The sequence below is a fragment of the Monodon monoceros genome, unplaced genomic scaffold, assembly GCF_005190385.1.
Source record: "Monodon monoceros isolate NGI ecotype Baffin Bay Population unplaced genomic scaffold, NGI_Narwhal_1 Super_Scaffold_22, whole genome shotgun sequence".
NCBI classification, from domain to species: Eukaryota; Metazoa; Chordata; class Mammalia; order Artiodactyla; family Monodontidae; genus Monodon; species Monodon monoceros.
Window position 1 is genome coordinate 89733586 of NW_021703779.1, and position 27287 is coordinate 89760872.

A 27287-nucleotide genomic window follows, 5' to 3' on the forward strand; every position below is an offset into this window, starting at 1 on the left:
TCTTCTTTGGAGAAATGTCTATTTAGGTCTTCTGCCCATTTTTGGATTGGGTTGTTTGTTTTTTTGTTATTGAGCTGCATGAGCTGCTTGTAAATTTTGGAAATTAATCCTTTGTCAGTTGCTTCATTACTTTCTGCATTTTGCTGGTAGTTTTTTGTTTATATATTTTACCTTCCTACTGTATCGTAATCATTTTAATGTTTTATTATTGTCATATTCCCCATAGGAACCTTTATACTTTATGTGCTCTGGAAATGCTTCTTGAGTGGCCTTAAATACACAACAATGCCAGAGGGTCATATGATTCCCTAGAAAAATATCTAACGGAAGGGGATTGAAATTCAATTCATTAAACATTTATCAAGGGTCTATTGTATGCTAAGTACTGTGCTTCTTGCCTGAATATACAAAATAAGGAGGACTAAAATTGTACAAATACTTCAAGATTGCAAACGCCCTGATTTTTATGTTGGTCACCATCATGTGCCAGTTTATGGGTTTTTAATGGCAAAATGACCTAGGTAACAAAGAAATAGTGACAGTGAGTATTTACGTTGAACTTTCCCTGTTCTATTTTTTATTGATGTTTTAAAATTTTGATTTACACCATTCAACTTATGTCTCCAATTAAAGTGCTTCCAGTGAACATGTTGATGAATGTGGAATCCCATAACATAAAAACCTTACAAAAATATAGCCTGATTGGTGAATTGTTTTTCTAAGCACATAAAGAACTATTTCCCCCGGTCCATGGAAGATGTGTGTTGTCTCATATAGAATGCCACATTTAGTCTCTGTTCTCAGGCTTAAATGGAGAAAATAGAGGAGAGTACCAAAGATATTTTCTAAGTTATTTTATGATTATAAACTTAACCATGCATCTTGCAGAAAACTTGGAAAATACAGAAAAGTATAAAACTAAAAATAAAAGCTACGTATAATTCCACAATGCAGAGATGGTACCATTAATATTCCTTCTAGTCTCTTTTTCCATGTATCCTACTTTTATCATAATGGTTATTTTTTCATGAATATTAATGTAGTATTAATAAAATACAGACAGTTTAAAGGAGAACACAAAAAGCCATAAATATAACCATTTTAGCATTTGGGGGTGTTTTTTTTGTCATTTGCTCTGCATATATATTATTTAAAGAATTATAATTATATACTATATATACAGCTTTGCATCCTGCTTATTATTGTAAGCATTTTCCCATGTAATTAAAAATAGAGAGAGGGTTCTCTTGTAGGCTGAAGATGGTGGTCATTGATTGGAGGGGTGGGAATTGAGCTTCTCTTCCATTAACCAGCAGAAAGGAAGTGCAGAAATGGTGACAAGGAGGGGTGTGAATTGGAACATTTAAAACAAAAATATGCCCCAAAGAGCCTTACATAAAAATATACTTACTAGCCATAAATGTGATCTGGTCTAACCCATGTTCATTGCCTATTGTGGCCTTGGTGTTTTGAAAGGTTTGATCACCATTTGTACCTTAGTTCCTCTTCTCCTATAATATTCCTATAGGTGATGTCTTTGTTACAAATGAGGTTTGCAACCAGTTTCCTTGTTGCTTGGTTAAGTAGCACCTCATTGACTAAAATGGCCTTTCTTATTCATGATGCCCACTGAACTGTAAACTATTGTTGGGGTTTTTCCCAAAGTTTTCTTGATAGGGTACCACAAATACTGCCTAGCGGTGAATAACTTTTTGTATATGTAAATTTCATCAAAGAATAATGTACATACCAAATAGGTACAGAAATAATTAATGTATAGCTCAGCGAGTTTTCACAAAGCAAGCACACCTGTGTAACCAGCACCTGGCTCAAGAAGCAGAACAGTACCAGAACCCCAGAAGACTACCTTGTGCCCCAAGACAAAGAATCTTTGAAGCAGCACAATTGTCAACTTTGTCTCCTGAGGAAATGACTTCTTGCAGCATGTGGCAGGAGCCTAGTCACCTACAGAAACAAATCCTTCACTGTATTGGAGCTAGTTAACTGTGGTGATCCTCAGCTGCACACTGTAGGTAGTTATTTCCAAGCACAGAATACACGCACTTTTAAAAAATAATTAATTAATTAATTTTGGCTGCATTGGGTCTTCGTTGCTGAGCACGGGCTTTCTCTAGGTGCGGCGAGCAGGGGCTACTCTTCGTTGCAGTGCTTGGGCTTCTCGCTGTGGTGGCTTCTCTTGTTGTAGAACACAGGCTCTAGATGCATGGGCTTCAGTAGTTGTGGCGTGTGGGCTCAGTAGTTGTGGCATGTGGGCTCAGTAGTTGTGGCACGTGGGCTCAGTAGTTGTGGCGTGTGGGCTCAGTAGTTGTGGTGCATGGGCTCAGTAGTTGTGGCTTGCGGGCTCTAGAGCATAGGCTCAGTAGTTGTGGCACACGGGCTTAGTTGCTCTGAGGCATGTGGAGTCTTCCCGGACCAGGGATCGAACCCGTGTCCCCTGCATTGGCAGGTGGATTCTTTTTTTAAGTGATCTTTTAATTTTTTTTATTTTTAACATCTTTATTGGAGTATAATTGCTTTACAATGGTGTGTTAGTTTCTGCTTTATAACGAAGTGAATCAGCTATACATATACGTATATCCCCATATCTCTTCCCTCTTGTGTCTCCCTCCCTCCTACTGTCCCTATCCCACCCCTCTAGGTGGTCACAAAGCACCGAGCTGATCTTCCTGTGCTATGCAGCTGCTTCCCACTAGCTATTGGTTTTACATTTGGTAGTGTATATATGTCCATGCCACTCTCTCACTTTGTCCCAGTTTACCCTTCCCCCTCCCCATGTCCTCAAGTCCATTCTCTAGTAGGTCTGTGTCTTTATTCCCATCCTGCCCCTAGGTTCTTCATGACCATTTTTTTTTAGGTTCCATATATATGTGTTAGCATACGGTATTTGTTTTTCTCTTTCTGACTTCATTCTGTATGACAGACTCATTCTATCCACCTCACTACAAATAACTCAATTTCGTTTCTTTCTATGGCTGAGTAATATTCCATTGTATATATGTGCCACATCTTCTTTATCCATTCATCTGTCGATGGACACTTAGGTTGTTTCCATGTCCTGGCTATTGTAAATAGAGCTGCAATGGACATTGTGGTACATGACTCTTTTTGAATGATGGTTTTCTCAGGGTATATGCCCAGTAGTGGGATTGTTGGGTCGTATGGTAGTTCTATTTGTAGTTTTTTAAGGAACCTCCATACTGTTCTCCATAGTGGCTGTATCAATGTACATTCCCACCAACAGTGCAGGAGGGTTCCCTTTTCTCCACGGGCAGGTGGATTCTTAACCACTGCACCACCATGGAAGTCCCCATGGACTTTTTGACACAGTTATTAAGCCAGTTTAGAGTTGCCACATTTTGCTGTTAACACCCCACTTTGGAGGCCTATGGGCAAAGCAGAGCACAAGGGCTCTTTGTTATTTTTCCATTTCTTGTTCTGTCTTTTTCAGCTGTATGTATGTATGTCTTTCTAGATATCATGACATATAATTATTGCTTGAATTTACCCATAGGCTTGTTACAATATTGATTTCTTCCGAAAAGAAAGTTTGGTGATTCATGCCTGACTTGACGGAGGCTGTTGGGTTCAGACCTAGTCGCGCTTTACTTGGTTTTAATGCTTGAATGCTCAAGTTAGATACAAATCAGTGATTTTGAGTTTAACCTTATTTATTTTGACCTTTTTTGAAAGAAGATGGTGCTTGAACTCACTTGTTGGGGTGTGTGTGTATGTTTCCCTCAAGATATTAATCATTATCATTTCAGATAAAATGTTGAAGTAGCTTAGTTAAATGCTGCCTGCAACTAAAAAGTCTTAGCTTTTGAAAGGAAAATAGACCAAAATGTTAACCTTGGTTATATATGGTTGGTGGAATTATAGGTGATTATTGTCCTCGTCATTATCATTTGTCTGTGTTTTCTGAATTTCCTATAATGAATGTTTTATACTTGTAATCAGAAAAAATCAGGTATTTTAGAAAATCCAAAATTCTCCTATAGTGTTGATAAATCCTAAAGAAAGCATTAATAATGTGACATTTGCAACAACAGGAACGAAGCATACCTTATAATAGAAATGATTTACTGACTATTATGAGAATTTAAGGAAGAATTACTTTGGTCTTTTGAATATATCTAACTTACATAATTGTTAGTGACTAACTGTTAACACTAACTGGTTTCTTTCTTGTTAACACTAACTAGTTTCTTCATATGTAAAATGAGCCTTGAACACTACAGAACTTTAAAGAATGACTTTTTCTATTTTAATATGGAATATTTCTCTTCTCTTCCTTTTGTATCACGAGTGGTGTTTTTTTCTTTCCCCCTTTACACATATCTCACCTTTCTTGGTTTTTTTGTTTGTTCCCATAAGAGGCCTGCTTCCCTTCACTAGCCCCCTTCAATATCTATTCTATTCAATACTTTTAAGATTAGTGCTAAATTTAACAGCTTAGGAAGAAGAATCCAATATATTGGCAGTTTTAACCCATGACACACTGAGTTCATCTGATGACAATAGCTTCTGTCATTCTAGAAAAGAGGAAGAGTTTTTGTGAGAATAAGGGCAGAGGAGAATCATGGTGTTCTTATTTTACACTTCATTAATGATATGCAGAACATACAAGCTCAATCAAAATTGCATTTAACACATCAGTAAAATTGAATTACAGATCTTCCTCAACTTATGATGGGGCTACATCCTGATAAACCAATCATAAGTTGAAAATATTGTTAAGTCGAGAATGCATTTAATACACCTTAACCTACCTAACATCATAGCTTAGCTTGGCCTACCTGAAACGTGCTCAGAACATTTATATTAGCCTACAGTTGGGCATATTTGATAATAAAGTGTTGAATATCTCATGTAATTTATTGAACACTGTACTGAAAGTGAAAAACAGAGTGGTTGTCTGGGTACAGAACGGTGGTAAGTGTATTGGTCACGTGGCTGACTGCTGCTGCCCAGCATCATGAGAGAGTATCATACCACACATATCGTAAGTCAAACCATCATAAGTTGGGGAACTTCTGTACTTGTTTTCAAAATTGGCATTTCCCTTGAAATACTATTCTGCTATGTGAATCTCCACAAGTTGGTGGTTTGCACAAGAAACTGTCAAATTCAAGGGTAGCTTCTGTACCACTTCTTTTTCTCTTAGGATACATTTTGTATCCTACTTTTATACCCACTTCCTTTGCCTTTCATAGCTTAATTAATTGTACCTTAGATATTCCCCCCACCTCTCTCTCTCACTGAACCCCATCTTCCTTTTCAAAAAAATTTGAGCTTCTTTCTATGTGATGCCATTTATTTTGAAGAGAAATTAAACATTATAAGCAGCCAGTGCTTTCAATATCTGACGAACTTGAATGTGTCCATAACTCAGTCCCACAGTCTCCACAGAAACTTCCCATTAACCATGTAATCCTCCTGATTAAATATGCATTTTCCTTACGTCCCACTATTTAAGATATTTTAAATGTTTTTTGTTTTGTTTGTTTGTTTTTTGCTTTAAGTATTTCTGTGATTTTTTTCTGAGAAGTTTTATTACAAATATAGGTTAAATAATAACTTACATTTGCTTTGAAGTTTTTAGTCCTCCAAGCATTCCACACGGAAATAATCTGTGGGCTCATTTGGGAGCTCAGACACTGTTTACCAACATTACTATGGGAAAATGTATTGTCTCTAGTTCCAAACAACTCATTTACAAATGAATTTTTTTTTAGTTCTTTAAAAATTATTAACATCTTTATTAGACTATAATTGCTTTACAATGTTGTGTTAGTTTCTGCTTTATAACAAAGTGAATCAGTTATACATATACATATGTCCCCATATCTCTTCCCTCTTGCATCTCCCTCCATCCCACCCTCCCTATCCCACCCCTCTAGGTGGTCACAAAGCACCGAGCTGATCTCCCTGTGCTATGTGGCTGCTTCCCACTAGCTATCTGTTTTACGTTTGGTAGTGTATATATGTCCATGCCACTCTCTCACTTTGTAACAGCTTACCCTTCCCCCTCCCTGTGTCCTCAAGTCCATTCTCTAGTAGGTCTGTGTCTTTATTCCTGTCTTACCCCTAGGTTCTTCATGACCTTTTTTTGTTTTTGTTTTTAGATTCCATATATATGTGTTAGCATACGGTATTTGTTTTTCTCTTTCTGACTTACTTCACTCTCTATGACAGTCTCTAGGTCCATACATTCTTGTACTAGTTTCACCTGGTCTGAAAATTTGAGGGTAAAGTGGCATGATGGAGGCCATGTCAGAATTTTATTTTATGCCTAGTCTATGGCCTGGTTTTGTGCTCATTTTTCCCCCCCTGGGTGCAGCAGCAATTTATTCAGTGGAATTCTCCTTCCCAAGGTCTCACATTACAGGAAAACAGAACCAATAACTACAAGGACAAAAGAGCACCATAATTTCCAACATTCACTTGTGTAAGTTTCCTTTCCCCGAAACTCCTAAATCTACTGTTTATCTTTTTTACTGCCTAACAGAGATCTGATTATTTTTAACCTGTTGTGTATATATTGTTAGTCAGTAATTGCTTTACCTTGAGCCATTAAATAGTCTTATCAGATTCTGAATAGCTCTGGATATCGTGCAATTTATTATCCCAAAGGGTTGAATACATTGACGCTGTGGAGTTTACTGACTAGCATTCCTCCAGGAAACATTAATAAAGAGCAGCAACAAATATTGAATTTGGTTTCTAGAAATCTTACTACTCCAAAACAAAAGCTATGACAATAGAAAACTTTAGCATAAACATTTTAATACAATTACAGAATACCCTATTAATCAAATAATATACATACTACAATTTCTGCCTGGCCTGGCAATAGCATATCTTATTATTTTATTTTCCTCAGTATCAGCACAAATTTAAGGTTGTATAAACACTCAACCTGTTCCAACTGCTTCAAGACTTCCCTTTTATGTCCTCTGAACTTCCTCATAAGTGTCCAAACAACCAGTCTGCTAGTGAACCAGGATAACTGGGTTCTAACTTGAACTTGGGGCTAAAATGGCATCCATCCTAGCTCCTGAATGTAAGTGTGAAACTGAAGTGGACTCAAACCCCAGGCTGGAGAGGGATTATTGCCACCATTAGTGCTGCTCTGGCAGTATGGTGATTTCAGTGGGATCAGCACTGTAGCAGTAAGCGTCACACTAAACCCAGGGTTTGCAGAATAGGATTACTATTTAATTTGTTACCCGTGTATAGATAATTTGTCCTTTCTTATAAGCAAACAGTGTTGAAGAAATGCCATCTTTGAATGCAGGGAGGAGGCGCATCTTAGACTCTGTTCACAATTATCTTTAAAGGATGAATTTGTTTTCAGATTCAATCAAGATTCAAATTACCACTAAATATAGCACAGTTAAAATTGCATTCATCAAATATTTATTTGACATGTGTTACGTGCCAGGCACTCTGTTAGACATTGTAGTTACAGTGGTGAAAGACCCAGTCCCTAACGTGAAAGAATCCATAGTTTAGTGAAACTCAAGTAAACCAGATAACCTCAAGGGAAGCCTGCACTCGACAGTGTAAAACCTATCTAACGCAGATGAGTCAGGATCTTATAAAAGGAGGTTGAACTTTATTCTGTAGGTGAATAAAGCTACAGAGCTTTATGGAGACCAGTTAAGGGCCTTTGGCAAAGAGCTCTTTAAAGGCCTTTGGCAAAGGAATTACATGAACATTTTTCCCATTTAGAAAAATTTATCCAGTAGCTGTGAGGGGAATGAATTGGAAGACTGAGACTGGTGGCGTAGAAACCAGTTAGGAGGTTGTTACAGTGATTTTGGTGAAAGACAATGGTGACAATGAAGCAGTATTATAACAGAAAAGAAATGGGCCTGTTTATTATGTAGCTAATTTTCAAAAAATAAGTCTATTGGCAGAGTTTTTCCATGCAGGGTAAAGGATTGGCATTGATCTGGCTAGAGTGACTGGAACACTATCTTGAAACTCCTTGACCATAACATCAAACTATAATCAAACTCCAGCCCGATACTTCTGAAAGTATGGGCCACAGACCACATGCAGCAAAAGAACCCACAGAACTTGTTAAACCGCAGATTTCCAAGCCCCACCCCAGACATACTGAATTAGGGAATGGGGCCCAGGGAGTTCAATGTTTTAACAAGTTTCCCAGGTAATTCTCATGCATATTAAAGTTTGAGGATCATTGATCTAGCCTGACAGTTTTCAAAATATGATCTGGGAGCACTGGTCCCTGAGATTCTTTCAGGGGCCCATGAGGTCAAAACTATTTTCACAGTAATACGTAGACATTATTTGCAGAATTCACTATGTTGACATTTACACGGATGGTATAAAAGCAACGGTGGGGAAAACCTGCTGGCACCTTAGCACCAGTTAAGACAGAAACAACAAGCTGTGTTGTATACTATACCTCCATGCATTTACAGTAAAAAGAAAATGCCAGTTTCACTTAGGAATGTCCTTGATGTAGCAGTAAGAATAAGTAATTTTATTAAATCTCTACTCTGTCATGCACAACTTTTTTTTTTTTTGCCTATTCTGTGTGGTGAAATGGGAAGTAGGCACAAAGCACTTGTATGACTGAGTTGTGAGCTGAACTAGCTGTTTTCTCCAAGCAACTCCTTTTTAACTTGAAAGAACTACTGACAAACAATGGTTATTCAGCCTTGGGTGTTTGGAAGACCTATTAAACACTCCTCAATCTTCTAATTACATATCTGTGTGAGTACAGATTCACCTTCATATACTTCAACCAGAAAAACAGTTCACAGTAGATCTAGTGCAGAAGCAGATATGAAGATCCAACTGTCTTCTATTAAATCTGACATTAAAGAGGTTTGCACAAATGACAATGCCACTCTTATTACGTTTTTTGGGAAAATAGTTATTTTTGATTAAAAATGTTAATTAACGTATATTTACAGCCGTTATTTTAAATGAATGAATAAATACATGTAAAATTTCTCTGTTAATTTCTAATATGATTAATATGAATAGAAATAATCTACATAAACAAAAGTTCTTTGGAGTCTTCAATAACTTTAAAGAGTATAAAGGAGTCCCAAGTCTAGAAACTTGGAGAAATGCTGATCTAGCCCTTGGGTTCTTAACAATGTGCTAAACATTACCACTTGTGGAAATCAGAAGAGGCCTGGTAGGACTAGAGTTTTTAATAATAATTCTAAGAATTGTTTATCTGTGAATATGACATGTCATCCACAAATTATGCATCTGTGACCTTTGGAACAGCATGGTTTCTAATTTCCTAGTGTCTTTAATATGCTGTTTCCTGAGGGTTCCAGCTCCTGAGATTTTTTTTGGTGCCATATCAAATCTGTGACCCATTCCCTAATGTAGTGTTACCTTCAAAACCTGGGGGTACAGGACAGAAAGAAAGGCAACTTGCTGAACTACCCATGGCTGTGTGCTTCTGTTTCATTTGTTGGCTTAAAAGGATGCTAATAATAGAAGGTGATTTTGGTCATCTTCACTGCCACTACCCCTCCCTGAAAAAGATGATTTGTAACAGTACAAAAAGTTAAGAACCATTGCTTTTACTGACAGGCAACCTGTACTAAAGCCTATTTCATATTCTGCTATAGACTAGAATTTACCTAAAGACTAGTTAGGAGCATAACATATTAAAGGGATGTGCAGAACTGATTTGTCTGGTTCCCAGTAAACCACAGACATGTATTTCCAGATACTTTTAAGAAATCATTTGTATATTTGTTTGCTGAGGTGCAATGATAAAACTTTCCTTTTTTTCATCCAGAGAGCTGCCATGAAGCAGTCGATTTAAGAAACTAAATTTGGTTCATTGGTGACTGGCAATAACTAAAAGGGGGCAAAAAACCAAGTTGTCACAAAACAGGAATTTGAATAAAAAGAGGCTAGTCTGGCTTAAAAGTTTAGATAATTTTTTTTTATTGGTTTAAAAAAATCCCACTTAGGACTGCTTGGTCTGGGGAGCTTTGATATCCCTCTTTGAAATACATTGACCTTCCCCAGTTGCTCAGAGTTTGGGCTATGAGGGAGGGGGTGGGGGGGAACCGCACTTTTAAAAGCTACTGTGGACAAAACGAATGTTTAGAAGTTCACTTGAATTGGTTCCAGATTTTCTAATGGAGGAAATGTTTGTTAGAGAATTATGTTGGAATTTGTCACACCTAGATCTTGTTCATTCCAGATACAAGTAAATTCAGAAGTGGTGACCCCATTGTATCATCAGAATGTTGGGCAGTATTGAATGTGAGCTTATTTTTAGAAGAGCTACTTTGGCTTTCAATTGCCTTTATCATTTGTAAGTCGCTCATTGTGAATACTTCTTTCTAATATTAAAAGTGGAAAACTGGTTGAAATAGATACTAGAACAGCTTTCCTCGCCTCCTTGTATTTTGTGTTTGAATGCCAAGGTGCTGTAAGTACGCCATCCATATGCTTAGGATATTTCATATATTGTAAAATATTTTAGACTTTATTTTACATTTTGACATATTAATATTAAAATGTGGGGGGGGGGAGGAAGATCCAGAAGCACAGAGCTCACTACATGGTTTGCACTTGATAAATAATTTATTCAGTGAATTTGTCTGTGTTCACAAATAAATAAGATTAGACCAAAACCATAATATCATTAGTTTTTTTGAAAGAAATGAATGGGGTTGGCCACCAGCAGGATCCTAGGGTCAAATTTCTATATATTATGAATAATAACTAAAAAGTATTTTTTGCCAGTAGTGCTGAGGATAGATAACCTTTATTTATATTAATTATAATTGAATGATATTTTAATTGAATGATATTGAGTAACAATAGTAAGAGTTGCTACGGCCTATTTTATTACCTTTGCTCCCAAGATAGGCACATGCCAAAACCTTTATTCACTGTTGAACATTTGAAATTGGAGTCTGAATTTTCTCTCCTGCTTAATTATTATCTATTCCTAATCTGTCCCTTCTCCCAAAATACTCTAGATATCAGAGTGAGAATGTGAAAAACTTGAGGCATAGAATGTTGTTAGTGATTTTTAAGTGGGAAGTTCAAGGATTCCCTGTAGAATTGAGTGACTGCTACAATGATCCTATCAAGATAAATCCTATCAAGATAAATTAAAGTTCTGCTGGACCCAGGAACATGTGTTTAAGCAACAAGGGCCCAGATTAGCTATTCTTGACCATTAAATTGTTAATTATAAAGTGGTGTTAATACACTAGAATTGTAAAAATGACAGCTTGTTTTTAATTTTTTTTTTTGCTTTTCAACTCTGAAAATTTATCAGATACAAAGCATTAAAATTTATGTATTTGCATAGCACAGGGAGATCAGTTCGGTGCTTTGTGACCACCTAGAGGAGTGGGATAGGGAGGGTGGGAGGGAGATGCAAGAGGGAGGGGATATGGGGATATATGTATACATACAGCTGATTCACTTTGTTGTACAGCAGAAGCTAACAGCATTGTAAAGCAATTAGACTCCAATAAAGACATTTTAAAAGTTTATGAATAAATCCTTGAAACCAAGTGCAGATTTAGAGAGATTCAAATCCTGAAATGACAGCTGTTCTGTGATCAGGGTTTAGGCCATAAAGGTTTGTTGTCCAATTAATGATCAGTCTTCCTCACCAGACATTTTTAGCACGTTAAAGATTTTTCTTTTCTTTTTGGTGGGAATGGGTGCTATGATTTTTGGAAAAGCAATTAAATTAATAGCTGTTTGAAAATTCCATAAGGATAGCAGGAGAGATGTAGTCATATTCCTTTGCCAGAATTGATTTTAGAAGCTTAGTACAGCCCTGCTTCCTTCAGGCAAAAGCTGCAACCCAATGGTCTGATTCCCACTTCAGGGTTATTTTTGCCACGTGATACTTCTTCCCTCCCTCAAACTCTAGTCTGTTTCTGGTTACCAATTTTTAAATAAAGAGCACTACCAAGTTCAGAAATATCAAAACAAGTACAGTTTGTTATATTACAAATTACTGGACATTGAAGGAAATTAAGTTGTCTTTTTTATATAGGAACCTATTCTAACCCAGTATCAGTTCGGAATGTGATTTGGAAATCCTTTTTTTCTACTACTGGCCATGAAAATGGATATGTACAATTCATTTCGCTGGCTTAGTTCATATTCCTAGTGGTGAATGGCTAATATATAGGAGACATTTGCAAGTGCCTAGAAGGCAGGGACTATATTTTATTCCTTTCTGTAGCCCCAAGGCCTAGCACAGTGTCTGGCACGTGTATAGATACTTATAAAATACTTAATGAGTTTAGAGGTACTGTCTTCTGTATAACTGATCCACAAGAAGATTAATTGAATAGCCTTGATCTTATTAGCACCATGTTTTAATCAGCTGAGCTGTACAACCCATATTTGGCTTCTTAAGCCTGGTACTTTCCAAATGAGATAGTTGTTGTAGCAATATTTTGGATAGAAAAGTGAAAAGCTTGACACCTTGTATAAGAGTCTATGTATTAGTACATCAACATTGGTTTTAAAGATCAACTGTAAGGGGCTTCCCTGGTGGCTCAATGGTTAAGAATCTGCCTGTCAATGCAGGGGACACAGGTTCTAGCCCTGGTCCGGGAAGATCCCACATGCCACGGAGCAACTAAGTCCATGCACCATGACTACTGAGCCTGTGCTCTAGAGCCCACAAGCCACAACTACTGAGCCTGTGCTCTAGAGTCCAAGAGGCACAACTACTGAAGCCCGCTCACCTAGAGCCCGTGCTCCACAACAAGAGAAGCCACCACAATGAGAAGCCCGTGCACCACAACGAAGAGTAGCCCCTGCTCGCCGCAACTAGAGAAAGCCTGCACGCAGCAACGAAGACCCAACGCAGCCAAAAATAAATAAATAGATAAATAAATTTATAAAAAAAAACAAGAAAGAAACTGCCAAACTGTTTAAAAAAAAAAGATCAACTGTAAGAATGGTTTAAGGAAATAGCGATAATTTTAAAGATTGTTAAAACTATTTCCGTTTAATACATTATTGTACTACTGTGAGAGAACAAACCGATATGCAAAATTCTGCAGCATAAAGAACATAGATTCAATGATACAGGTTAGGTTTCTGTTAACTGAGCTTGTTTTCTTGAGTGTCTGAACTCCTGTCTTCAAAGAAGATCAATTCTTATAATCACTGAAGAAGTGCTTTGAGTTTCTCCAGGAAGGGAATAGCAATACTTCATCCTTCCAAATAGGCAAAAGATTGTATTTTAATCATCCCGTTGAAAAAATGTCATTCTTCATATTTTCTAAATCTTATTTAAGATGAGAAAAACTTCTGGGCTTTCTGTGCATTTTCAAAGTTGCCTTCAAGTTTCTATTCCTCAACACACCAGAAATCAGAGAAATTAAACATTCAAAATAAGTTCTGAATACGACCACATCTGTGTTTCTTATAATAAATGGCTAACTTTTTATACAGAATATGTTTTGTGATGCTTTGAAAAGATCACTTTCAAAGTCATTAATTTTAATTTGAGAGGTTTGGAATTAGCTGAAGCATAACAGCCTCTTGAATCTCCAATATTTTAAGGACAGGAAGAAAGCTTAAGGGAGAAAAAGGCTCCACATGCCCGCTGTAGCAAAACACACACACACACACACACACACACACACACACACACACACACACTCTCTCTCTCTCTCTCTCTCTCTCTCTCTCTCTCTCTCTCTCTCTCACTCTCTCACTCACTCACTCACTCACTCACTCACTCACTCACACGCCCCAGTCAGAAAAAGGTTTTTATTCCGTTCCACAAAAAGAAGTCTGATTGTTCTTCTTTGAAGTTTTAGGGTACATATTTTGTGTTTTTAACAATAGCAAATAGGAAAACAAATTTTACTTGGGGCTGTACATGAACTTTGGCTTTTTAAAGTAGGTATGAATAAGTGAAAAGAATAAGCAAAGTAATTTCGTTATAAGTTTTGGATTGTATACTACTTGTATTTAAGTTTTGACTCGGTAATGTCCAGTGGTGCACTGGAGTCATCTGACTCAGCCAATTGTACCCATATTTTCCCAACTCTACATTCATATGGCCATGGGAGTAGTATTTATACCATGGAAATTGGCACACACTACAAATCAAGGTTTCTTCCACCTCCCCCAAGAGCCAGTTGTTAAACATTTACCACTCCCCATCCCGAATGTACCTATTTAATTTTTATTTTTTACAGTCAAATAATAGCTTTAGGTTTCATTGAAGATAGAGAACTGATGTAGAATGGTGGTGAAGAGCAGAGGCACTGAAGCCAAACTGCCTGGGTTCAGATACCAGTTCTGCACGTATTAGCTTGTGTTATCCTAGGCAAGTTAGTCACTCTTATCTCTAATGGGATAATAGCAATGCCTACCTTATAGGGTTGATGTAAGGATTAAATATGTTAATACAGGTAAAACACTTAGAATAGGGTCTAGTTTACAGATGAATCTTATCTGGCAATTTCAGTTATCCAGAACATAGCCAGGGTTCAGGAAGTAAACAAAAATGTCACTGAGCAACCAAACTAAATATCAGAGGGTGGTACTTGCACTGAAGCCCTCAAGCTGTCTCTGGGAGCCTGTTTTATTCTTTGTTTAGATCCAAGCTTGATTGACTTTTCATAGCTGACAGTAGATTAGATGTATAAAATTAGAAAGAGGGGAGAGATGCTGCTAGAAGCAACAAGTGACAACCTTTCTCCCCCAAAGAAAATTACCCAAAGTGAGAACTCAAAAATGAGTCAGAGGGGCTTCCCTGGTGGTGCAGTGGTTGAGAATCTGCCTGCCAATGCAGGGGACACGGGTTCGAGCCCTGGTCCAGAAAGATCCCACATGCCGCAGAGCAACTAAGTCCCTGTGCCACAACTACTAAGCCTGAGCTCTAGAGCCTGCGTGCCACAACTACTGAAGCCCACGCGCCTAGAGTCCGTGCTCCGCAACAAGAGAAGCCCATGCGCTGCAACAAAGAGTAGCCCCTGCTCGCCGCAACTAGAGAAAGCCCGCGCACAGCAACGAAGACCCAACACAGCCAAAAAATAAATAAATAAATTAAAAAAAAAAAGAGTCAGACTGGATGATATCTAAGGTCCATTCCAGCTCTCCAAGTCTGTGACTTTGGTGAAAAATCATAACAGTTTGGGGACAAATAACCTAACTACTGTATTAAATAATGGCTTACAAAGATGATCCACTATCAATAGTAAATCATAATCAGTATATCCTAGTTAGGAAAATAGGGCTGTATGGATGCCTTTTTAAAATGTCCGTTCAAAATTGTTGAAATTAAGTATTTGTGTAAAACTTTTTGTTACTTGGGAATTTAACTTATATGGAATACCTAATTCTCTGACAATACCAGATAAAGGAAGGCGTTACTGTAGTTAATTAAAACAGTCTCTGCCCTTAAAATGTTCTTTAGAGAGGGGGTAACAGAGGAGCAAAGAGGGAACATTTACATTCTCACTTGGAACTGGGGAAAATAACACAGGAGGCAGCATTTGAGCTGGGACTTGAGTAACACATAGGCAGAGAAGGAAGGGGGAGTGTTAGAGCAGATGTAGAGCATTTTAGGCTGAGAGAACAGAATGAGCAAAAGGAAAGTTATGAAGAGTGAATGACACTAGCCGATCCCATGTGGCTGGATCTAAGTGTTCATGAGATGGGGGTGTAGTGGAGGTACATCAAACTGGAAAAGTTGGCTTGGGACCAGATCATGTAAGGCTTTAAATGCTAGGCCAAGACGTCAGAAATTTAATGAGTAATAAGGAGCCATTAAAGACTTTTGAGTAGGGAAGAGGCATGATCCAACCAAGTGATGACAAATGTCAACCAGGAAGGCTGATGAAACTTTAAGGGAAGGGCGAAAATTGGAGTTAGAGTGACCAGTTAGGAGGTTACTGAAGTAGCTCAGGCAAGGAAATTATGAGGGCCTACATTATAGGGCAGCAGGAATGGAACAGAGGATCTGATAATGGGAGATGCCAGGGCAGTATTATCTACATGACTGACTAGGTTAGCAGTGAGTATTCAAATGTGATTCTGAGGTTACTAAACCCGGTGACCAGAGGGTTGTGATGCCATTAAGTGTGATCAGGAACAGTGGAGGGGGAACAGTTTTTAAATAGTTGCAAGGGTGTAAGGAGGAGGAGATATATAATAATGCTTAGAAATAGATCTTTTATATGATTAGAAAGCTAATTCAATAGATAGTTGGACTACATATAGCATATATGAATATGAATTGGGGCGATTGAGGCACAGCATTGTTCCTTATGTGTAGACAATGTATATTTCTTGACTATCCTTGTTTTTTATTTTTTCTCCTTCCTACCCTAAATTTATTTTATTTTATTTATTTATTTATTTTACAACTTTATTGGAGTATAATTGCTTTACAATGGTGTGTTGGTTTCTGCTTTATAACAAAGTGAATCAGTTATACATATACATATGTTCCCATGTCTCTTCCCTCTTGCGTCTCCCTCCCTCCCACCCTCCCTATCCCACCCCTCCAGGCGGTCACAAAGCACCGAGCTGATCTCCCTGTGCTATGCGGCTGCTTCCCACTAGCTATCTGTTTTACATTTGGTAGTGTATATATGTCCATGCCACTCTCTCACTTTGTCCCAGCTTCCCCTTCCCCTTCCCCATATCCTCAAGTCCATTCTCTAGTATCCTTGTTTTTTAATCTCCGCTTGACCACAATGGCCAGTGTGTTCCTGAGCATCCAGCCCTGCCACCCACCTCATATCTTCTAAAAGAATGAAAACTTACTTCTGTTAGTCAAAAACACTTAGAAGGACACATCTGTGATTTAAAAAGAAATCTTTAAAATTATCATATATTCCCAAACCTCATTTTTAGAATGATATATGCTTTCAAAAATTATTCAGGTTACAATATCAGAAATGAACACTAGGTTATATAGTTAATCAAAACTTTATAGCCAGAAATTCTCCTGATAGATGGCTTGTAGTGAAAAGCCAAATAGTGACAATAGAGAATTGAAATAATTTCTGTGCTTTTAGTGCCAAAGCTAGAAATGTAAAGCCCCCAAATAAAGAGAAAAATGAGCCTCTCTCTTGCAAAATAGCCAGTTCTTTAGGACTATTTGCATTATATACTGATAGAGGAAAGAGATGCAAAGAAGACATTTCAGCCTCGTTCACTTCCCATTGCTTCTGAGATTTTCCTCATGTAAATGGGAAGAGAGTGAGTCGTCAATGTTACCAAACTGAGTAATGGCAAATGAGTCAGCAAAGTTATAAAAAAGGGTTTAACTAAATGGCTGTCATATGTAAAAATAATGTCTTTGGAACTTTAAGGATCTTTAATAATACCCTATGAATATATTTTTTGAATTAGTAACTTCAGGTGAGAAGAGGATCTTGATCTTTCGTAGACTTTGGCCACTGGGGGCCATAAACTTAAGGGATTACTTGCATAATAATTCTGCTATATACATTGCCATTTAAGGTTTGTACTCTTGATTTGATCCACTGAAAGTGTGAATGCTATTAACATTCAAAGAACTCTATTCTCTTACTAAAGATTATTGGTCTCAGGTCATTTAAACTAGAAGGAATATAAACCGTGATAAGCGTTGGAATGGTGAGAGTAATCTAACATTCACACACCACTGGGAAAGATAATGTCTGTTCTTTATTTTTATCATAAGATTTATAAAGTCGGTAAAGTGGGAGATGTTATAGAGATTTAGCCTTTAGACTAAGACTTATAGATGATTAGACTAAGTAATAAGTTTAGTCTGATTTCAGAATAGAAACACATTTCTATCAATTTTACATGTTATATTCATTGCTAACCTGATTAGGTCCATGCAAAACCTTAGAGCATCTTGGACAAATTTTATATTGCTCTTGAGGATATAGAAAAATGGCACATGGACATATATATAGGTTGTCCATTTGGGCTTGTAATCATTATTTGTCTCAAATTACTAATCCTGATATGTAGATCCTTATACATTTTAGTAGTGAGCTCATGAGATAGTCTATCACTTCATAAATTGGGAAACATATAGTTAAATAGTTTTGTCTTTCTCAAATCTCAGATTCTCTAGGAGAATCCCCTACCATCCAGGTGACTACTTGTCTTTAAGAAAGCCTTCATGTAAGAGGCAAATTGGGTCCCAAACCCAATACTTTTGAATTATAGGTGGCAAACCTGAGGGGAGGGGAGGTATTTGTTGTATATCATAGCTTCCTTACTAAACTATGAGTTCCTTAAGATCAGTAACCAAGTCTCAGCATGTTTATGTTTCATTGAGTGTCATTTAAAATCATTTTAGCAATTGGATTTTTATACTAAGAATGCTTTACCAAACTAAAACTGAATTCCTTTTCTTTTACAGGTGCAGGAGACATTGTTGCAATCATGATTGGCAATCTGAAAGGCACAAAAATTCTACAGTCTATTCAAAGAGGCATACAAGTAACAATGGTCATTGAAGTAGGGAAAAAACATGGACCTTGGGTGAATCACTATTCAATTTTCTTCGTTTCTGTGTCCTTTTTTATTATTACGGCAGCAACTGTGGGCTATTTTATCTTTTATTCTGCTCGAAGATTACGGAATGCGAGAGCTCAAAGCAGGAAGCAGGTTTGTAATGGTCTATCTTCCAATTTAAAAATATTTTACTGTTTTAATTATAGATTCAGTGTCATGCATTTTAATATTCTTCACTTGCTGGACAATGATCCATGCATATGTTTTGTGAAAACTGGTAGTTTTTAAAAGTATGTCACCTTCTATCCTCTGAAATCTCTTATTTTCTGAAATTTGTCTATGGCCTTAATCCTGCCTGGTTAAGTCTTCTAATACCTCATTAGGGAGCACAGCCAGCATTTAAGTATATATGGGTGTAAATACATATGTTCATTTACACATTTTTTCTAAATTACAAAAGCATTTCATACGCAATATAGAAAATTTAGAAACTAGAAAGTACAAGAGAAAAAAACCTTCACCCAAAACTCCATATAACAACAACAACAAAACTGTAGTCACCACCCAAAGGTAACCACTGTTATTTTACATGTAAGTGTGTGCCTGTACATGTGTGCATTTGCATTTGAGGGCAGGGCTGGGAAGAGAGACTAGACTGAATGTCATGAGTAGGCAAGTTTAAAGATCTAATTGTGCATCATATAGTACTAGGCTCCAAACAGAGTCACATATTCATAATCTCTCCCATATTTTAACAACTGATGTATAAACAGGTACAAAGTACAGAAATAATAGAACAAAAATACCAAAGCATCATTGAACAGGGAAGAACCTCTGGTTATGTGGCATTGATCCTACCACATTTAAAGTGCCCCTCATTCCTCTTATATCCTCACTTCTCTTCCATACCCAGCTTAACTTCCATGGCCACTCCCATGTGTACGTCTTCAGTTTCCTTGGCCCTTCTCTCTCTTTGTTAACTTGCTGTCAAAACCCAACCCTAATTAAATCCTACTTCCCACCTACTCTATGCCAGTTCTTTGCTTAGCTGAAGTAGGAGACAAACATTAGCATCTATACAGGCTAATCTCATTTTTAAATTTATAATCACAAACTCAGAGTGAGTTTGCCTACTGCTGCCCAACAATCATGCCATGTTTTCTTAACAATTTCCTCTCCTTTCCTAGGTTACTAATCATACATATTCCTTTCTCCTTAAACCTCCAACACGTCCTCCAACTTTACTCTCAACTTGTATTTTGGATCTTATTCCACTGAGAAAATTGAAGTAATCAAGAGTACTTCCACAAGCTTCCACCACATGTACCCATCTATCTGCATCTGTGTCTATACCCAATATCCTCTGCCTTGTCTTCTGTTGCTGTAGACACCCAAACATGCTATTAATTGCTTCCATTTTCAGAAGAACTTCTCTTGACCCCAGGCCAGAAACCTTGGAGTAAATTCTTTATTCTTCTCTTTCTCTCACTTCCCGCGTAACCTCCATCAGCAAGTCCTGTTGTTTTCTACCTTCGTTATATATCCAGAATCCGATTACTTCTCACCACTCCCATTGCTTCCACCCTGGTCCATGCCACCGTCATTTCTTAACCTCCTCTCCTTCTCGAGAATTCTCAACACAACAGCAGAGTGGTGTGCCACTTCTCCAGAATGATTAGTAGGGATTTAAGGCTTTCAGCTGATCATATAGTAGAGGCCAGATTGTATTTTATATGTACTGAGAAGTTCCTCCAAAGGCAGTGAAATTCTGGCCACTTCATGCACTCTATCTCCAATAAGCAAAGATGAACCCAATTTATTTGAGAGTAGGGAAGCAGTGAGGATTTCTATATGGCAAGAAAGTTAATTAAATTTGGGAACAGATGAAAAATTGAAATCGTGTTCTAAAACCTTTGTAAAGATTTAGACACCAGCATGTGGTAATGAGTGATGATTATCTCAATGTTTAAAGTTAATTGACTTCTGTACTTCTCCTTAGAGAAGCAGCTTATCACACTGGTGGCAGGTTCAGCCCGTTACTAGCTGTAGTCAAAAGGATGTTTAAAATTCCTGTGCCAGGCCATTCAATAGTCTCACACTGTGTTAATATTTGGCATTTGTATATAGTGCTGATCTTATCTCTGAAGTTGAAAAGAAATTGGTATCCAGTATGACGAACTATTCAAATGTTATAGTTACAATGACAAGAGTGTTTGGTTCAAAGTTTATAGTTACAGTGACAAGAGTGTTTGGTTTGTGCATGTTCATGGTGGGGTATGTATTTCTGTACGCCAAGTGCTATATTAAATCTATTAATGTGGCATTAAAACCCATAAGCAAGTCATACAGTTTATAAAGAACTGTCTGGTGTTGCACAAGCTCCATTGGATATTTGACTCCGGTCTCATCAAGTAAATTTCATAGTTTATAATATATCTTAAGAAAATCAGCTTCTGTACACATGGTTAAGAATAGCATTAAAACTTCTCACCTCACCAGTACTGAACCAAGATGGCGGAGTAGAAGGACGTGTTCTCACTCCCTCTTGTGAGAACACCAGAATCACAACTAGCTGTTGGACAATCATCAACAGGAAGACACTGGAACTCACCAAAAAAGATACCCCACATCCAAAGACAAAGGAGAAGCCACAATGAGACGGTAGGAGGGGTACAATCACAGTAAAATCAAATCCCGTAACTGCTGGGTGGGTGACTCACAGACTGGAGAACACCTATACCACAGAAGTCCACCCACTGGAGTGAAGGTTCTGAGCCCCACATCGAGCTTCCCAACCTGGGGGTCTGGCAACGGGAGGAGGAATTCCTAGAGAATCAGACTTTGAATGCTAGTGGTATTTGACTGCAGGACATAGACAGGATTGGGGGAAACAGAGACTCCACTCTTCCAGGGCACACACAAAGTAGTGTGTGTATTGGGACCCAGGGGAAGGAGCAGTGACCCCATAGGAGACTGAACCAGACCTACCTGCTAGTGTTGGAGGGTCTCCTGCAGAGGTGGGCAGTGGCTGTGGCTCACCGTGGGGACAAGGACACTGGTGGCAGAAGCTCTGGGAAGTACTCCTTGGCGTGAGCCCTCCCAGAGTCCACCACTAGCCCCACCAAACAGCCCAGGTAGGCTCAAGTGTTGCAATGCCTCAGGCCAAACAACCAACAGGGAGGGAACCCAGCCCCACCCATCAGCAGTCAAGCGGATTAAAGTTTTACAGAGCTCTACCCACCAAAGCAACAGTCAGCTCTACCCACCACCAGTCCCTCCCATCAGGCAACTTGCACAAGCCTCTTAGATATCCTCATCTACCAGAGGGCAGACAGCAGAAGGAAGAACTACAATCCTGCAGCCTGTGGAACAAAAACCACATTCACAGAAAGAGAGACGAAATGAAAAGGCAGAGGGCTATCTACCAGATGAAGGAACAAGATAAAACCCCAGAAAAACAACTAAATGAAGTGGAGATAGGCAACCTTCCCGAAAAAGAATTCAGAATAATGATAGTGAAGATGATCCAGGACCTCAGAAAAAGAATGGAGGCAAAGATCGAGAAGATGCAAGAAATGTTTAACAAAGACCTAGAAGAATTAAAGAACAAACAAACAGAGATGAACAATACAATAACAAATGAAAACTACACTAGAAGGAATCAATAGCAGAATAACTGAGGCAGAAGAATGGATAAGTGACCTGGAAGGCAGAAGGGTGGAATTCACTGCCACAGAACAGAATAAAGAAAAAAAGAATTAAAAGAAATGAAGACAGCCTATGAGACCTCTGGGACAACATTAAACACAACAACATTTGCATTATAGGGGTGCCAGAAGGAGAAGAGAGAAAGGACCAGAGAAAATATTTGAAGAGGTTATAGACAAAAACTTCCCTAACATATGAAAGGAAATAGCCACCCAAGTCCAGGAAGCACAGTGAGTCCCATACAGGATAAACCCAAGGAGAAACACGCCAAGACACATAGTGATCAAATTGGCAAAAATTAAAGACAAATTATTGAAAGCAGCAAGGGAAAAACGACAGATAACATGCAAGGGAACTCCCATAAGGTTAACAGCTGATTTCTCAGCAGAAACTCTACAAGCCAGAAGGGAGTGGCACATCCCTTTGAAGTGATGAAAGGGAAGAACCTGCAACCAAGGTTACTCTACCTGGCAAGGATCTCATTCACATTCGATGGAGAAATCAAAAGCTTTACAGACAAGCAAAAGCTAAGAGAATTCAGCACCACCAAACCAGCTCTACAACAAATGCTAAAGGAACTTATCTAAGTGGGAAACACAAGAGAAGAAAAGGACCTACAAAAACAAACCCAGGGGCTTCCCTGGTGGCGCACTGGTTGGGAGTCTGCCTGCTGATGCGGGGGACACGGGTTTGTGCCCCAGTCCGGGAAGATCCCACATGCCGCAGAGTGCCTGGGCCTGTGAGCCATGGCCACTGAGCCTGCGCGTCCAGAGCCTGTGCTCCACAATGGGAGAGGGCACAACAGTGAGAGGCCCGAGTACAGAAAAAAAAAAAAAAAACAAACCCAAAACAATTAAGAAAATTGTCATAGGAACATACATATCGATAATTACCTTAAACAGAAATGGATTAAATGCTCCAACCAAAAGACACAGGCTTGCTGAATGGATACAAAAACAAGACCCATACATATATGCTGTCTACAAGAGACCCACTTCAGACCTAGGGACACATACAGACTGAAAGTGAGGGGATGGAAAAAGATATTCCATGCAAATGGAAATCAGAAGAAAGCTGGAGTAGCAATACTCATATCAGATAAAATAGACTTTAAAATAAAGAATGTTACAAGAGACAAGGACACTACATAATGATCAAGGGATCAATCCAAGAAGAAGATATAACAATTACAAATATATATGCACCCAACATAGGAGCACCTCAATACATAAGGCAACTGCTAACAGCTCTAAAAGAGGAAATTGACAGTAACACAATAATAGTGGGGGACTTTAACACCTCACTTAGACCAATGGACAGATCATCCAAACAGAAAATTAATAAGGAAACAGAAGCTTTAAATGACACAATAGACCAGGTAGATTTAATTGATATTTACAGGACATTCCATCCAAAAACAGCAGATTACACTTTCTTCTCAAGTGTGCATGGAACATTGTCCAGGATAGATCACATCTTGGGTCACAAATCAAGCCTCTGTAAATTTAAGAGAATTGAAATCATATCAAGCATCTTTTCTGACCACAACACTATGAGATTAAAAATGAATTATAGGAAAACAAACGTAAAAAACACAAACACATGGAGGCAAAACAATACATTACTAAATAACCAAGAGATCATTGAAGAAATCAAAGAGGAAATCAAAAATACCTAGAGACAAATGACAATGAAAACACGATGATCCAAAACCTATGGGATGCAGCAAAAGCAGTTCTAAGAGGGAAGTTTATAGCTATACAAGCCTACCTCAAGAAACAAGAAAAATCTCAAATACACAATCTAACCTTACACCGAAAGGAACTAGAGAAAGAAGAACAAACAAAACCCAAAGTTAGCAGCAGGAAAGAAATCATAAAGATCAGAGCAGAAAAAAATGAAATAGAAACTAAGAAAACTATAGCAAAGATCAATAATACTATGAGCTGGTTCTTTGAAAAGATAAACAAAATTGATAAACCATTAGCCAGACTCATCAAGAAAAAGAGAGGACAGAAATCAATAAAATTAGAAAGAAAAAGGAGAAGTTACAACAGACACCGCAGAAATACAAAGCATCCTGAGAGACTACTACCAGTAACTGTATGCCAATAAAATGGACAACCTGGAAGAAACGGACAAATTCTTAGAAAGGTATAACCTTCCAAGACTGAACCAGGAAGAAATACAAACTATGAACAAACCAATCACAAGTGATGAAATTGTGAAATTAAAAATCTTCCAACAAACAGAAGTCCAGGACCGGGCTTCCCTGGTGGCGCAGTGGTTGAGAGTCCGCCTGCCGATGCAGGGGACACGGGTTTGTGCCCCGGTCCGGGAAGATCCCACATACCACGGAGTGGCTAGGCCTGTGAGCCATGGCTGCTGAGCCTGCGCATGTGGAGCCTGTGCTCCACAATGGAAGAGGCCACAACAGTGAAAGGCCCGTGTACCGCAAAAAAAAAAAAAAAAAAAATGTCCAGGACCAAATGGCTTCACAGGTGAATTCTATCAAACCTTTAGAGAAGAGCTAACACCCATCCTTCTCAAACTCTTCCGAAAAACTGCAGAGGAAGGAACGCTCCCAAACTCATTCTATGAGGCCACTATCACCCTGATACCGAAACCAGACAAAGATACTACAAAAAAAGAAAATTACAGACCAATGTCACTGGTTAATGAAGATGGAAAAATCCTCAACAAAATACTAGCAAATAGAGTCCAACAACACATTAAAAGGCTCATACACCATGATCAAGTGGGATTTATCCCAGGGATGCAAGGATTCTTCAATATACGCAAGTCAATCAATGTGATACACCATATTAACAAATGGAAGAAGAAAAACCATATGATCATCTAAATAGATGCAGAAAAAGCTTTTGACAAAATTCAACACCCATTTATGATAAAAACTCTCCAGAAAGTGGGCATAGAGGGAAACTACCTCAACATAATAAAGGCCATATACGACAAGTCCACAGCAAACATCATTCTCAATGGTGAAAAACTGAAAGCATTTCCTCTAAGATCAGGAACAAGACAAGGATGTCCACTCTCACCACTATTATTCAGCATAGTTTTGGAAGTCCTAGCCACGGCAATCAGAGAAGAAAAGGAAATAAAAGGAATACAAATTGGGAAAGAAGAAGCAAAACTGTCAGTGTGTGCAGATGACATGATACTATACATAGAGAATCCTAGAGATGCTACCAGAAAACTACTAGGGCTAATCAATGAATTTGGTAAAGTTGCAGGATAGAAAATTAATGCACAGAAATCTCTTGCATCCTATACACTAATGATGAAAAATCTGAAAGAGAAGTTAAGGAAACAATCCCTTTTACCATTGCAACAAAAAGAATAAAATACCTAGGAATAAACCTACCTAGGGAGACAAAAGACCTGTATGCAGAAAACTATAAGACACTTATGAAAGAAATTAAAGATGATACCAACAGATGGAGAGATATACCATGTTCTTGGATTGGAAGAATCAATATTGTGAAAATGATTATACTATCCAACGCAATCTACAGATTCAATGCAATCCCTATCAAATTACCAATGGCATTTTTTACGGAACTAGAACAAAAAATCTTAAAATTTGTATGGAGACACAAAACACCCCAAATAGCCAAAGCAGTCTTGAGGGAGAAAATCCGAGCTGGAGGAATCAGACTCCCTGACTTCACGCTATACTACCAAGCTACAGTAATCAAGACAATATGGTAGTGGCACAAAAAGAGACACATAGATCAATGGAACAAGATTGAAAGCCCAGAGGTAAACCCACCCACCTATAGTCAACTAATCTATGACAAAGGAGGCAAGGATATACAGTGGAGAAAAGACAGCCTCTTCAATAAGTGGTGCTGGTAAAACTGGACAGCTACATGTTAAAGAATGAAATTAGAACACTCCCTAACACCATACACAAAAATAAACTCAAATGCATTAGAGACCTAAATGTAAGACCAGACGCTATAAAACTCTTAGAGGGAAACATAGGCAGAACACTGTTTGACATAAATCACAGCAAGATCTTTTTTGATCCACCTCCTAGAGTAATGGAAATAAAAACAAAAATAAACAAATGGGACCTAATGAAACTTAAAAGCTTTTGCACAGCAAAGGAAACCATAAACAAGACGAAAAGACAGCCCTCAGAATGGGCGAAAATATTTGCAAATGAATCAAAGGACAAAGGATTAATCTCCAAAATATATAAACAGTTCATGCAGCTCAATATTAAAAAAACAAACAATCCAATCCAAAAATGGGCAGAAGACCTAAATAGACATTTCTCCAAAGAAGACATACAGATGGCCAAGAAGCACATGAAAAACTGCTCAACATCACTAATTATTAGAGAAATGCAAATCAAAACTACAATGAGGTATCACCTCACACCAGTTAGAATGGGCATCATCAGAAAATCTACAAACAACAAATGCTGGAGTGGGTGTGGAGAAATGGGAACCCTCTTGCACTTTTGGTGGGAATGTAAATTGATACAGCCACTATGGAGAACAGTATGGAGGTTCCTTAAAAAACTAAAAATAGAATTACCAAATGATCCAGCAATCTCACTGCTGGGCATATACCCAGAGAAAACCATAATTCAAAAAGACACATGCACCCCAATGTTCATTGCAGCACTATTTACAATAGCCAGCTCATGGAAGCAACCTAAATGCCCATTGACAGATGAATGGATAAAGAAGATGTGGTACATATATACAATGGAATATTACTCAGCCATAAAAAGGAACGAAATTGGGTCATTTGTAGAGATGTGGATGGATCTAGAGACTGTCATACAGGGTGAAGTACGTCAGAAAGAGAAAAACAAGTATCGTATATTAACGTGTATATGTGGAACCTAGAAAAAGGGTACAGATGAACCGTTTTGCAGGGCAGAAATTGAGACACAGATGTAGAGAACAAACGTATGGACACCAAGAGGGGAAAGTGGCGGCAGGGTGGGGGTGGTGGTGTGATGAATTGGGCGATTGGGATTGACATGTATACATTGATGTGTATAAAATTGATGACTAATAAGAACC

General features: G+C 38.1%; 1 protein-coding gene across 2 annotated transcripts in view; it reads left to right on the top strand.

Moving 5' to 3' along the window:
• The window catches only part of RNF128 (ring finger protein 128), a 97974-nt gene that overhangs the window by 45550 nt on the left and 25137 nt on the right, over positions 1–27287 (top strand). For both annotated transcript variants that reach the window (XM_029239861.1, XM_029239860.1), the window contains exon 2: positions 18416–18663. In XM_029239861.1, the coding sequence (XP_029095694.1) occupies positions 18416–18663 (248 nt within the window). The remainder of the gene's footprint in view (positions 1–18415; positions 18664–27287) is intronic.